The following is a 15177-nucleotide window of genomic DNA, read 5'->3' as shown; positions in this document are numbered from 1 at the left end:
TGTTGTTGTTGTTGTTGTTGTTGTTGTTTACATTACCTTGAAATTCCAACATCACAAATCACTTCATTATTACGTCTTTCATCACTTAGAGTGAAGCATTGATATTTTTATACTTGTCAATGCCTTCGGCTCATCACGGGATCGATAAATTTACATATTAAAAATATCACTATTGAACACGTACACTTGTTTGATATCACTTGATCGCTTTGACGTAGCTACACCACATATGATGCCATGTTCCTGCTAGCCCAATGTTCCCTTCTTTTGAATATTCCTCTTTGTGCAATCCCTTTCTCTTATCTTTGAAGTTTCATACGTGAAAGGCATAAAAAAAGAGGAGAATGTGCTACTTCTAGAAGATTTTAGTGAGTTAGCCCATAAAAGTAATGGGGTTTATATAAATTTAACAAAAAATGACGAGAGTCAAAGCCCACTAGCAATTGAGGTTGTCACTTTGATGTTTGATCTCCCTTGTGTGAAGTTCCCCGCAAAGAGCACTACCATGTAGAAAGATGATCTGGACCTCCACATGTTTCACTGCGCAACACATAATAATTTATTCGACTATTTTCGATAAAAACTGTTGTCATTACTGGACTGACGAACTAAACAATTGTCAAAAATGCGCAAATCTTGTTTTCTTTTTATGCCAAGTTGGAAGCACCTCAGATGCTGATGCCAATCGCCTATGTTGATGCGTGTACTCGTAGTGGGCAGTCAAGCCACTATTACATACTCCTTCCGTCCGAAAATACTTGTCATCAAAATGGATAAAAGGAGATGTATCTAGACATATTTTAGTTCTAAATACATCATTTTTTGTCCATTTTGATGACAAATATTTCTGGACGGAGAGAGTACATGTCAACTTTGCCTTCTTGGTTCGCAGAATTTTCAAAATAAAAGAATAAAAAACCCACAGGAATAAAGTCTGAATAAATCCTTATAAGAAAAAGATTTCAATCCATGTACGTATCAAACAATAAACAAAGAAAAATCATCAAATAACAACAATAAAATTTCTTTAAATCAAAAGAGGCAGAAAAATGCTTAGGGCACATTCTCCATCGACAAAATTCACATAATAACGGGTTCAATTATATCAAGAAAAGAGGAACTTGTTTCATCATCATTTCATTCTACACCATCTGTTTCTAAATATAAGACGTCTCAGCATTTCAATTTAATCTGCCAAATTGTTTTATTACCTCATAGGATTCCAATTGGGTCGGTTTGATGGTTTGACGCGTCAATATTTGCCAGGCGCCGGTCCGGGAAAACCCACCGCAAACCCAACTCATCTCAACTGCGAAACAGAACTCGCCTTCTTCCTCTCCCCGATCCCCAATTCCCCAACACCTAACCCTAGCCCAAGAGCCGCCGGCGCGATGCTCCGCTCCCCCGGCCACTCCCCTCGCCAGCTCACCCCGTCGCCCTCCCCCCCCCCCTCCCCCCCCCCCCCCCCCCCCCCCCCCCCCCCCCCCCCCCCCCTCGGCGTCCACCCTCGCCACCACCTCCTCCAAGCGCCGCCGCCCGGAGGTGCTCGACGAGGACAGCTACGTCGTCGCCATCGAGCGCATCATCGAGCGCGACTTCTTCCCCGACCTCCCGCGCCTCCGCGACCGCCTCGACTGGCTCCAGGCCGTGCGCTCCCGGGACCCGCTCCTCCTCCGCGACGCCCAGCTCAAGATCCTCGATCGCCGCCGCCGTCTCCAGCGCAACGGGCCCCTCCCCACCCCGACGCCCGCCACCTCCACCGCGCTCCGCTCACCGTCCTTCCTCGCGACCCCCGCCGTCGCCCCCTCCACCACAGGCGACCCCGAGGAGGAGGACGAGGACGTCTCTGCCGCGCTCTCGCTCGACGACTTCTTCCGCCGCTACACCAGCGAGGACAACGAGTCCTTCTCGCGCATCCTCGAGAAGGTCAACCACCGCCGCCGCGAGCGCTATGCCCACCTCCTGGAGCCTGGCAAGGTGGCGGATAAACAGTTGTTGGAGGATGCTAAGCGCGACAGAATAACTGATGGCTATGGTACATCTGGGCAGCCACCGAGTACGTTGGAGGGTGCCAAGTTTACGGCCAAGAACCTGCTCATGTACCACCCGGCCGACCGAGGGGAAGCGCCGCTCACTGATGAGGAGCTTGCGGTGCGGCTGAAGGGGCTCACCAAGGAGATCGACAAGTCAAACACCAGGTTACATGGGAAGGCTCTGGCTGAAGACGGGAGACCCAAAGAGGAGGAGGCAGCTGCCATACTGTATGCTCTAGTTGCAGGCTCTACTCCTGGAGGAATGGCCTACAATGATCCTGATAAAGGAAAGAAGTATGATTTGGAGGATCTAAGGAAGACACCAAACCCGTTTTACATTGAATCAGGGAAGAAAGCAGACAATGGGTACAGTTTTGTGAAGACACCATCGCCAGCACCTGGTGTGGATGAGTCCCCGTTCATGACATGGGGTGAGATTGATGGAACACCACTGAGGTTGGATCCTGACGAGACACCAGGGGGTAGTGAGAGGTCACATTTCAAGATCCCACCTCCACCTGTTCGAGATGTGAAGGCACACCTGCTGTCCAGGGATGCTGCGAAGAAGATAAAAGCGCGAACACATATGTTTCACAAGCCACCATTGCCATCCCCTGTGAGAGGAGGCAGTGCAAGCCCCAGAAATCTGTCTCCTGCAGCACAGAAGTTTGTGAGGAATGCCATCGCAAAATCCACACGAACCATTGATGAGTCTCTCCGTGCAAGTTACAGAGGGTCGACCCCATCTGCAGGCACCCCGAAGACAAGGTTTTCAACGGACCCAGGCTTGGGATCACGGTCTCCTTCGGCGAGAAAGGGTTCCACCCCTCCGTGGTGATTTCAGTAAACCCCAATGTTATATATATCCATTTCATAAACTGATCGATGCTATCCATGTATTGTATCGGGAAAAAATGATGGTAGTTTTTTCAGCCTGGAAATCTTAGAGGGCTTGCCAGGTCATTAAACTATTCTTGCATTTGCATGGCAGGCTCCCTTAGTGTATTGTGATTTACTGATTTTGCAAAGGTCTTACTAAAATATGCATTGACACCAAATTTCCTGTTTATATAGTTTACAGGCAGTTTAATCTTATCAGAAAGTAAAATCTAGTCTAGGTTGAATCTCCCTGACCTGAATATTAGAAACCAGAAATGCATATGATATGGTCGCAGTAGTGGTGTTACCAAAATAACTTCTCGCGCATGTGCAAGATGCAAGACGGTTTGTCATCTTGGGTTTTGTTTGCTTGGCGTGTATTATAGCGATTATAACAGGTCATATCAGAGTTAAGGAATGGCACTTAATTTAATGTATGTTTGGTAGTTGCACACTTACTCTGTTGTTAGCGGAATATCTAAATTCATAGTAGTCATTTCTTTAGTTCGGTTTGGATTCATGTAGCACATAACGTACACACACTTTCTTCCCATCATTTGATTGGATGACTTGATGTATTGGGTCTCAAGTCCCAACTCTGAGGGCCTCTTTGATTCAAAGGATTCTGAAAACGCAGGGGAGAAGTACTTACTAGTGCTTTTCTAGTTATGCTGCGGTCAAGTTTATTGTTCTTCCAGTTATATAATAACGAGGTTATGATATATCTGCGGTTTACTAAATTTTATATAAATTTCTTTGTGAATGCCCTCTTATTGTGAAGTCCTTTTTGAGCCCCATTTGATCAGGCTAGTATATTAGAAGAAAGTAAAACTGGTAGTGTTTGGCCTAAGCTATGTGTTGATTCACTGGTTTGCTCTCTAAGGCTGCTTATTTGGGTATGAAAGAAACTGTTCTTAATTTCATATATATGCTTTGATCTAGAATCTAGCCTATTTTTGTTCACATAGTAGAGGCCAGTATTTACAATTTTATCACCATACAGGCCTTGTTTAGGAAAGCTTGGTTTGGAATTCACAATTAGGATAACCTAGATAATTGCTCTTGTTATATAGGCCAGCTTGGTTATGTCAATACTGATATTTTGTTTCGTATGCATTATGGGTTGCTGGGCTAACAGTTACATGCTCAGCCTTTTTGGCCTTCTTATTGCGGTGGTACGTTGGCCTTAGCCTCCTTTTTTTTTGAGAACACACTACGTATTTTATTAGAAGAAATTTCACGAAGACACAAACCCCAAAAGAGAAGTCCACTTGTAAGTTAAGAAACAGAGAAAACAAAAGGGTAGAAACAGCGTCTTGGTGAAGAGAATTGAAATGATCCTGACCAAGTTAAATTAACTATGTATGCTCAAATGGATTGGGTGATTTTGTTCTCGCCAAAAAAAAGAAGGATCGGCTAATTTTTAAACCTACCTTTTGAAGTCTTCATCCATTTTGAGGTTGGACATCAGATTGAGCTCTGGCGCGCGGCGCTCGTGGAGTTTCTTCTATAAAAAAGCCCCAACGAGGGTTGGCCCTTGGGTTGGTCTCATTTTTTTGACATCATGGCATCAAAGTTTGAAATGCTGTGTAAAGCTTTTTGCTTGCTACATCATGCTGCTAAAATTTGTGATCCTAATGCTTTCTTTACCAGAACGCCGTGCATAATTGCTGGAGTACTTAACTTCTGGTTATTTTTACAACTAAAAAGAAACTTTTGGTTATTCAGACACCGGGCTCTTATAAGGGCCTAGTTGTAAAATAATGCTGACGTAACGTTGGTCAGTAAGTAACTCCTGGACCGAGCTTCTCTCTCCTGGACCGACTGGCTTTGTATGTCTTTGATAACTTCCTGTCTCGGCATTTGTCTTCGCCAGACTCAGATCAATAAGGAATGTGCTGTATTCACCGTCAGGCTACGGAGTATAATCTTGTTTCAATCAGACTCGAGTCGTCAGGAACAAACTTCATTCACCTTCACGACAGCGATTGAAATCTCGTACGGGAACTAGTTTATTTTGTAGAGTCGGAATCCTTGAATTTACATCCTGTTTGGATGCACTCCGCTCCGCAACTCCGTTCCGCTCCTGGAGCGGGCGGAGTGGCGCTGAACGCTACCGCTCCTCGGAGTAGACAGAGTGGAGTCAGAGCTGGATGCAGTTCAATCCGGCGGAGTGGCTAATACCGAGCTCCGTGGGTGACTCCCTGTGCCAGCTCGATCCAATTTTTTTCTCTCACAGCGATTTAGCGCCACCCATTAGCGTTGTTCCCTGGCAGGCTCGCCGTGGCTAATACCGAGCTCCGTGGGTGACTTCCTGTGCCAGCTCGATCCAATTTCTTTCTCTGACAGCGATTTGGTGCCACCCATTAGCGTTGTTCCCTGGCGGGCTCGCCGTCCATGCCGCGACATGCTCCTGGAAGGCCGCGTCCGTGTGCGCCACACCACATCAGCGAGCTCAGGCAGCCACGCCCGCCGTGTCCCCGGCCTGTTCCTGGAGTGCCTCAAGTGACTCCGCCGAGAAGTGCAGCACGTGCCCGCGCAGCGGCGTCTGTGCCGGCCTCTGGATGAGCTTCGACAGGTCCGTGCATGGCAGCATGATCGGCGCCGGCGCCATGCCGCCGTCGGGCGACCAACGCTGGAACAAGCCTTTGGCGCGACGCTGGAGCTTTCGGAGGCGCTAGGCTGGCGTGCGTGATCTCGACCAGCGTGTTGAGGAATCCCCAGAAGGCGGCCGTTCCGTCGGCCAGTGTGTGGTTGCAGACGAAGTAGACGAAGACGCCGCCGGCGAGCTGCGTGACCTGCACGGCGAAGAGCGGGAGCTGCTGGCCGTCATAGTTGACGGCGTCGTTGAGCGGGAAGAAGGCCTCGAGGACCTACAGGACGTCCACGCCAGGAGGAACGAAGGAGCTCGACGGCCCCTGCACCCTTATGATCAGTCGTGTATGGACTTTGGAGTGGAGTCAGTTGCCGAACGTCTTATCAACTCTCGATTTTCATTGGAGGAGCCATCAGTCAAGGAGCTCGGAGTGGAGTAAGAGATTTGAAGGAGCAGAGTGCATCCGAACAGGGCCTTAGTCTGTCACCTTTTGTGAGACGAATTGTGATTTTGGTCAATGGTTGGGTTCCCGGCTCCTATGTTTACCTTCTATGTTCCGCTATGTTCGACTAGGAGTGTAAACGAAGAATCACTGCGATTGTACTTTCAACTCAAATGGTCAAGTACCTCGGTGAAGAAAGCCAAAAATTGACTGTCATGAAAAAGCCGAAAATTGACTGTAGTGAGAAAGCCGAAAATCGATTGTCGCAATAAGCACAAACTAATCGGCAATCCAAAGACAATGTTATACCGTCGTGTTTGAGGTGCCGCTGTATTTGGTTAGTATTTGGTCAAAAGAATGTTTCGCCAATTTTAAAAATGCCTTATGAATTTGAAAATTGTTTTAAAATTATATGCCCCATAGGAATGTTGGTTCCTGATGCTGGGGTTGGGCGTCACTAGTGGGCCCACCTATAAGCGGCTATTTTGCACGTTTAGATTGTTTGGGTTACTTCACAAGCTGTCGTGACGGTTGTATGGTGCTCTTTAGGGGTGGACTAACGAGCAGCTCGACTCGTTAAGCTCGTGCTCGTTAAGACTTGGCTCGTTAAACTCGTTAAGATTAACGAGCAGAAAACCCTACTCGGCTCGGCTCGTTTGAAGCTCGTTAAACTCGTGAATGTTCGCGAGCGCTCGTTAACAGATTATAATATGTTATGATATACATGATGAATGTGTAGGTATGATTTTCAAGATGAAATATGGTGACTACAAAAAGAAATGAAGTAGTTTGTTGCCTCATATGTTGATTAGATTAAATAGATGGGCTGAGGTGCTACAAAAAGTTTGTCACATAAGATAAAAAATATGTGTTGCGTTGTTACTAACGAGCTTAACGAGCTATTCGTGAAACTCGTTAGCTCGCTCGTTAAGCTCGTTAAGCTTGTTAAGCTTAACAAGCTAAAATCAATGATTGGCTCTGTTCATTAAGAAGCGAGCTACGAATTTAACGAGCCGAACTATCGAGCGCTCATTAAGCTCACGAGCTACGAGCTTTCGGTCCAGCCCTAGTGCTCTTTTAGAGCATCTCCAACCGGCGCCGAATTCGCCGCACGCTAAAAATTGCTTTGCCGCGTGTCCATCGTCTAGTTTGGCGCGACGCGCAGCGCTGGCTCCAGCAGCCGCGCTAAAATGCAGCGCGCACGCCGCTCCAGCAGTGCGTAAAAAATGCAGCGCGCGCGCTCATTCTACAACATTTTTTACATAGATAAAAACCGATAGATTGCATAGATAAAAACGATACAAAGATATTTTATATCGGTGCAACTAGATAGATAGTTCAAAAGCATAGATAGATAAAACTACGGTGCGACTAGACAGAAACTACTACGGCATACGATAGAAACTACTTCAAGTCGCTACCATCATCACCGTCATCATCCTCGTCGGTGTCGTCTGAGGTATCGAGCCATATGTCCAACCAACGTTCATCGTCTGATGTGAAGATCGACTTCCCATCTGCTGCAACGATATCGGACTACGCATTCGCTAATGCCTTCTGCCGACGCCGGTCCGCCCGCTTCGCGCGGCGCCTTGCCGTCATCTCTGCCCAGTAGGCACGCTTGTCGGCGACGTCCTCCGGGTGGCGACGGTGCCACTCCGCCATGGCTCGCTCGTCCTCCTCGGCGATGAGGAGGCGGCGCTGCCGCCGAGCGTGGCCGGCACGGTCCATGTCGGTGATGAGACGCGGCGGAGGGGCGACGCGCTGCGCCTCCTCGCGCGTGAAGACGTCCATCTATGATCGGGGCCTGTCCAAGCGCCACGCCGCCGCGTCGTACGCGCGGGCCGCCTCGTGCGCGCTCCGGAACGACCCGAGGCCGAGCCGGACGTCGCTGGACCGGATCTCGGCGGAGTACCAGCCGTTGGGGCGCTCGCGGACGCCGTGGTAGCCCGAAGAACCCCGGCGGCGCGGCGGCATGGTGGCGCGGTGGTGGCGCGAAAAGCGGCGAGGTGGCGAAGCGCCAAGGTTGCGAGAGGAGGGCGCGTGGCTGTGTTCTGTGCGCGTGGCGAGCGCGTGATTTTATAGGCGTGCGCGAAGCGGCACGCCAAATCTACCGTGCCGCGTGCCGCTTTCTCCCGTGCGCGCAAACACTTTCTGCGCGCGGTAAGTTCCCGCTACCGCTGAAGCGCGCGAAACCAGCCCGCGCACGCTAAAACTAAAATTTACCGTGCGGGCGCGCCTTTTGCCGCGCGTAGATGCTCTTAGTTATGTCGGTGTGCGTATCATTGTTCGTGGTTGATTGGTTTTGTGGACTACAATGGAGCTCAAGTACTCACGACTGAGACTAAACTTGTGACAATAACATAGACGTACATCGAACAGTTCAACCTTCCTCTCGAAACAAATACTTTGTGACTTCTAAAAAATGTTTAATTTTCAAGAATAATGAATTTAGACAAATAATTGGAAATTTCAAAATTGTTCAGGAAAAGAGAAAAAAAGTCATGATTTATTAAAAAATGTTCATGAATCTTAAAGAAGGGTCAAGATTTTTTAAAATGTTTGCGGATTGTAAAAGTTTGTGAATTAAAAAATCTTTATGAACACGAAAAAATCTTCACAAAATTAAAATATTTCATGAATTTTAGAAAATTGTTCACAATCTTTTAAAAAAAATTATGATTTAAAAAACATTCATGAATTTAAAGTACCTTTCTGAATTTCAAAACATGTTCATAAATTTGAAAAATATCCATAAAATAAAAAGTAACAAAATAAAAAGGGAAAAATATAAAAACAAACATTAATTTATAAAATTAAAATAAATTTAAAAAAGAAAGCCTCGACCTAATAGCGCCTCTGCGGTCCGTGTGTGTTGCTTGAGAGCCTCTGCGGTATGGGTGAAATATGAATTGCCATAATAATATTGGAAGCAAAAGAATAGAGTTAATGCCACAACTGAAAAATGAACTGGTCAAATATCTCTAATTGAATTATGGTATTTCCCCCCTTGTTTTGCGATTATGACGTGATGCTTTTTGTTAGAAGGGATAGAGGGATTTGGTGGAATAGTTCGTTGTATTGCTTGAGCCTCGTGGGCATATATATAGGAGTATATGATCATCTTGGAGTACAAGACAAGCCAGAATAATTCCTAGTCTATCTTATGTTTCCTAACTAATCACGATACTCAACATCCCCCCGCAGTCACAATGATAGCAACGAAGACGGTAAGACTGGAGAAGAAACCGAAGGCAAGCCGACGGACACCCCCCACAGTCGTAACGGTCGACGCATCGCGGAGTCGTGTGGCCGGAGTGGCAACCGACGAGGTTGCTCAAGCAAGGCGGTAGCCCTTTGTGCCGTTTGTCGAGGTAGCCGAGAGCGTGGGTGGTGGAGCTGTGGTCGAGGTAGCCGTGCGAAGAATGTCGTGGTCGATGTCGAGTCAGGGTGACCAGTGTCGAGGAAGTCGCCGTGGAGCCGCGGGCGCATGGAGGCACCGAGTTAGCATGAGCGCAATGGTGTCGAAGTAGTGGTGCGCCGGGAAGATGTGGTTGACGATGCATCGCGGCGGGTTTGCCAAGCCCGGGGACACATCGTGGATGAAGGCACGCACCGGTGTTGCCAGCACCAGGCATGCGTAGACGGACGAAGACGAAGTTGACAAAGCGCCGACCAGGCTTGCCGGGCCCCGGGGACACGTCATGGATAAAGGCACGCATTGGTGTTGCCAGCACCGGGCATGCGTAGACGAGGGACCTGCACGAGCTGTATGCCATGTCGGAGAAGTCGAAGGGGCCAACAGAGAAGAGCTCGACGATAATTGCGGCGTCCATCAGCGTGGGGCCGATGTCACCAACGGTGGTCGGAGTAGACGAAGTGGTCGGGATAGATGATGGAGACGCTGGCGACGGGCTGGTGCTTGGACGAAGACGAAGGGGGTGGACGGGCGACGGCGGCTACGAAGGTAGCGGCGGCGGCTAGGTTAGAAGTACGGCGGCGATGCTCGAAGTAGGCGAAGAACCCTGACAGCGTGACGAAGACCGGTGTGGACGGTGGCGTTCCCGCGCCAAGGAAGACGGCGCGACGCATACCACGAGAGGTCGACGTGCGGTGACGGCGGAGTGGACCGCGGGCCGCGGCGCTACGGCCCGAAGAGGTGACGCAGCGGCGGCGGGCAGGTCAGGGCGATAGCGGAAGACCTCGGGGCGGTCGCAGGGACCGCGGGCCACGGCGCTACAGCCTGAAGGGGCGACGTAGTGGCGGAACGCAGGTCTGTGCAACCGCGGGGACCACCTCGGGACGGCGGCGTGGATCGCGTGCCACGCTCGCTACGGCCCGACGGGGCGGCGCAGTGGCGGCGCGAGGGTCGGTGCAGCCACGGGAATGATTTAGAGCGGACGGCCCCTGGGTGGCGGTGGACCACAGGCCGCGGCACTACGACCTGAAGGGGCGACGCAGCAGTGACGCGGGTCGGTGCAGCCGGGAGAAGAACCACGGGGCGGCGGCGCTGTGGCCCGACGGGGCTACGCAGCGGCAGCCCGTTGCTCGATCGGTAGAGGGGCGCACTGAACTCGGGATGGTCTTCACGGGGCCTGCGGAGGTGCGCGCAACCGATGGGCCAGGTCGATCGCACGACGTAGATGAGGCGGATCGCGGCGGCGGGCGGGTGATCAATCCGATCGCGCGCGAGGTCGGGGACGCCGCTCGGTGGAGGCGCGGTGACGGCGGAGTCCGAGATGAAGCCGGCGGCGGCGGGCGGCTATGATTGGCCACCGCATGGCGCGAGGCTGCCGGATCGGGGTGATGCAGGAGTCCCGGTCGGAGCAGAGCAGTGACGGCCGACATAGATCGACGGGCGGGCCGGCGCACGAACGGCGGCGGTGAAGGGCCGCCGCATGACGCGAGGCCGCCAGGTCGAGGCGACCGGCGGGCCGATGTGCGGACGACGCACGAGGCCGCCTGGTCGGGGCGACCGACGGCAGACGCGCGAACAATGTGCTAGGCCGCCGGGTCACTGAAGAAGCCGGCCGATCGCACCGGTGTTGGAGTAGAGGCGCACGAGGTCAACGACGGCGGTGGGCGACGCAAACCTGATCAAATAGACCAGAAAACCAAAAAATAGACACCGATCAAAGCGACCGGCGTGAGAGAGAAAACCCGGATCAAATGATCGGGAAAAAGACTCTTTAGGGCAGCCGGCCAACACGGCCGGCGAACGAACCCTAGGTACGGGCGGCGCGGCCCCCGGCGGCGGCCATGGAGGCCGACCGCCCCGGAGGCGGCGCGTAGGTGCGAAAGCGACGGATAGGGTTTAAAATCGACTTGCGATAGATACCATGTTAGAAGGGATATAGGGATTTGGTGGAATAGTTCGTTGTATTACTTGAGCCTCGTGGACATATATATATAGGAGTACATGATCATTTTAGAGTACAAGATAAACTAGAATAATTCCTAGTCTATCTTATGTTTGCTAACTAATCACGATACTCAACACTTTTAATAACCTTTTGGCGAACATGCTGTTTTTCTGCACATAAGTAGAATTTTAAATCAGAACACCCCTCAAATATATGTGATATTGATGTTCTCGTTCTAAATTTCAGAAAAAGGGTGTTCTAGTTCTAACAACCTTTTGCTGCCGTACTCTTTTTCTGTAAATTGAATCTTGAATCTGAATTGAAAAAGATGTGAAGAAAATGCCCAATATCCTCATCTTACTACATTGTATAGGCTTATACTTGATGTGTGTGTGTGTGTGTAACCACACACCTGCGTGAGTCAGGTCATCCCTGCATTAGAGCAACTCTAACCGTAGTTGCCATATGGGCAATCGTCATAATGCATATGAAACGTGCTTCATATGCATTTGAAGGCTCGCCAAGTGATGCGTAACACTCAGTCACCTTATCTCAACATCCATAAATTTTTTTCATTTCCCCTTGAAAACTATGATATCCTTCAAATTTAAACATTTGACACATCAAACAAACATCTACACAGTTTTAACAAGTGGCATTAATAGAAGTGTTAGTGCATCTAATTTCCTTGATAGATTTTGGTATTTAATGTCAACATACCTCAAGGAACTAATGCATCCTATAAGTTTATTTCAGAAAAATCTCCTTGTCCATGCAACAAAGGAATAGAAGATGATCAACACATGTGTTGGCCAAGCCGAAGGATTCCTCCTTTTCATTTTAGTGATCCGTGATCACATAAAGTCCATAGGCATGCTAATACTATCAAAAGGGGATGAGTCTGTTGTCATGAGTTTTTTCTCCATGTGCTTAAAGATCAAACTCTAAACCCCTCATTTTAGCTCTTCCAGTTGGAATCACCGAGTCATTTACCAAATATAGTTGTTGCAAAAATCCTTCCATTCAGAGCTTCCAAGTTTTCCGTTTGGAATCATCGAAGCATCTGCTAAACTTTCTAGTGCCATATCAAAATTTTGAAGCCAATCGCTCAGAATTTCCGAGGCGACAACAACGAGTGTGTCACAACTGAAGTGTTCCCATCAGAACCTCTGAATGAACTTCACTTGAACTTTCTGAACTGTCGAAAGCTGCTACCTTTGTGCACGTCCAAGTTTCCGAGCTGATCACTTTGGAGCTTTTACTCTGTGTAATAAAGTCGGTACCAATCAGATTTCTTGCCCCTCCTATTTATACCCCCACCTATCACACTAGCTCATTCAAAACAAACTTCACTCTGTCATATGTTTCAAGAAAGAATTCCACCTTGTGCGGATTTCAATGGACTTTCTACTCCAACCATCCGAGTCAATCCTCTGAGATCTAATACCCTCTTGATTTGCACTCATTCCTCTCCAATCAATAGCCATATCTTAGAGAGTTTACATGTTGAGAAGATTATCATTTGAAGTATGAGAGTAAATGATTCATCACCAAGAAACCTCCATATTGTTACTTTTGGAGGGTGTGTGCCTCCTAGATCGGCCATGTGCTTGGAAGTCTTCGAAATTTTGAGGCCACTCGCGAAGTAGCCATATCTTGAGAAGTTTGTAAGGACTTGGAGATCTAGAACTCTCCCACGAAGGGTCCATCAAGGACACTCACCCATGAACAACCCATGAAGTTAGTAAGGGCTTCAAGATTGGCTACTTCATGAAGATCTACCCTGGTTGACATGGTGAAATAGGTTAGTTGCCCCTTTGTGGACCGCTCCTTTGTGGAATCTCGCAACCGAGATTATTGTTATCTTGGACCCTTCGTGAGCAAAGCCTCCATCAACGTGGATGTAAGATAGCGCCAACTATCCGAACCCCCCAAAAAATCTTCACCGAGCCAACCCATGTTTGCGTATCTCTAACTCTACTGGTTTACTTTCTTTTGCATGTCTTCACTTTTCATTGCCTATAATCTTGTAGACTTGCATGTGTAGGGTGCTTGGTCGATTGCTAGAAAAATCTAAATCTGTCAAGGAAACTAAATTTGGGAAAAGAGTCCATATTTGTCTTAGTAGTCTATGAACTCCCTCTAGACATACTTATTGATCCTACAAAAAGCATTTAATTGGTGACATGTAAATATCACATATTTCTAGCGTGTGTACCGCCCCTTCTCCTTTGCACTAGTGGAAAGAGTGCTAGCCACAACTTTCGTTGGTGGCGCGCCATTTTCAACCGACGCCAACACAATTTTTTTTGAAATAGTAGTGGCGTCGGCTTATTTGGTACGACATTATTAGGGACATAGTGGTGGCGTAGGAAAATAATTGGACGTCACAGGTATATGGGACCCACACTTTGTACAAGGCGTAATGTAGTGCTAACGCGGTATAACATGGTACGCCAGCACTATTATGTTTATAGTTGTGATGTATCACTGGTTGCCACCTCAGCACTACATGATGCGGGGTATAATAATTTTTATTAAATTAATAATATTGTATTACTTTTATTTTAATTGCTTCTACTAATTTAAGAATAATTTTTAACTACTATTAAAGTACTATTATTATTTTGTATTAAGTTAAGAATATTATTTTATTAAATTAAGAATACTGTATTGCTTATACTGATTTATAGTTTTTTGACTTTTATTAAAGTACTATTATTATTTTGTATTACTTAAGTTAAGAATATTACTTTTATTAAATTACGAATACTGTATTGCTTTTATTTTAATTGCTTCTACTAATTTAAGAATATTTTTTGACTTTTATCAAAGTACTATTATTATTTTATATTACTTTTGTTAAGCTCAGAATATTATTTTTATTAAATTAAGAATACTATATTGCTTTTATTTTAATTGCTTATACTAATTTAAGAATATTTTATCAACTTTTATTACAGTACTATTATTTTTTTGTATTACTTTTATTAAGTTAAGAATATTATCTTTATTAAATTAAGAATATTGTATTGCTTCTACCAATTAGTAATATTTTTTGACTTTTATTAAAGTACTATTATGATTTTGTATAACTTTTATTAAGTTAAGAATATTATTTTTCTATTAAATTAAGAATATTGCATTGCTTTTATTTTAATTGCTTCTACTAATTTAAGATTATTTTTTTGGCTTTTATTATAGTACTATTATTATTTTGCTTATTGGGCCAAGCCCATAAATTTTTAGGAGGTAGTAGGGGTCAAAGCTGAGGGCAACAGCCCCCTCGCCTCACCCTTACTCCCTACCGCCGCTCCCTCTCTCTGCCCTCGCTTTCTCGATTCCCTTTCTCTCGCCAGCAGAATCCAGTCGTTGCCCTCAGATTTCGGCGGGTTCCGGTCGGTAGGTAACTGTTGGAAATAGTAGCATGCAATTTCAAAAAATTTCCTACGCTCAAGCAAGATCTATCTAGGAGATGCATAACAACGAGAGGGGGAGAGTGTGTCCACGTACCCTCGTAGACCGAAGGTGTAAGCGTTAGCTTAACGTGGTTGATGTAGTCGAATGTCTTCTCGATTCAACCAATCAAGCACCGAACGTACGACACCTCCGAGTTCTGCACGCGTTCAGCTCGATGACGTCCCTCGGACTCTTGATCCAGCAAAGTGTCGAGGGAGATTTTGTTCAGCATGACAGCGTGGTGACAGTGATGGTGAAGTGATCTACGCACTCTAAGCACTACGACAATATGACCGGAGGAGTAAACAGTGGAGGGGGCGCCGCACACGGTTTGGAACAATTGTGTGTTAGAGCCCCCCGCCCCCGTATATAAAGGAGGGAGAGGGGAGGAGGCCGGCCCTAGGG

The 15177-nt window shown here is 47.4% G+C and overlaps 1 protein-coding gene across 1 annotated transcript; it reads left to right on the top strand.

Annotated features, from left to right (window-relative positions):
* The first annotated feature begins 1283 nt into the window (after positions 1-1283).
* LOC125520359 (splicing factor ESS-2 homolog) lies at positions 1284-3091 on the top strand. Its single transcript, XM_048685258.1, is given in 2 exon segments — positions 1284-1520; positions 1522-3091. Coding segments are annotated over 2 exon segments (1479 nt in total). The 5' UTR covers positions 1284-1391; the 3' UTR covers positions 2872-3091.
* Positions 3092-15177: the final 12086 nt, after the last annotated feature.

The sequence above is a fragment of the Triticum urartu genome, chromosome 7 (genome assembly GCF_003073215.2).
Source record: "Triticum urartu cultivar G1812 chromosome 7, Tu2.1, whole genome shotgun sequence".
Classification (NCBI taxonomy): Eukaryota; Viridiplantae; Streptophyta; class Magnoliopsida; order Poales; family Poaceae; genus Triticum; species Triticum urartu.
The sequence above is the reverse complement of the archived record's forward strand: the minus strand, read 5'-3'. Positions and strand labels throughout refer to the sequence as shown.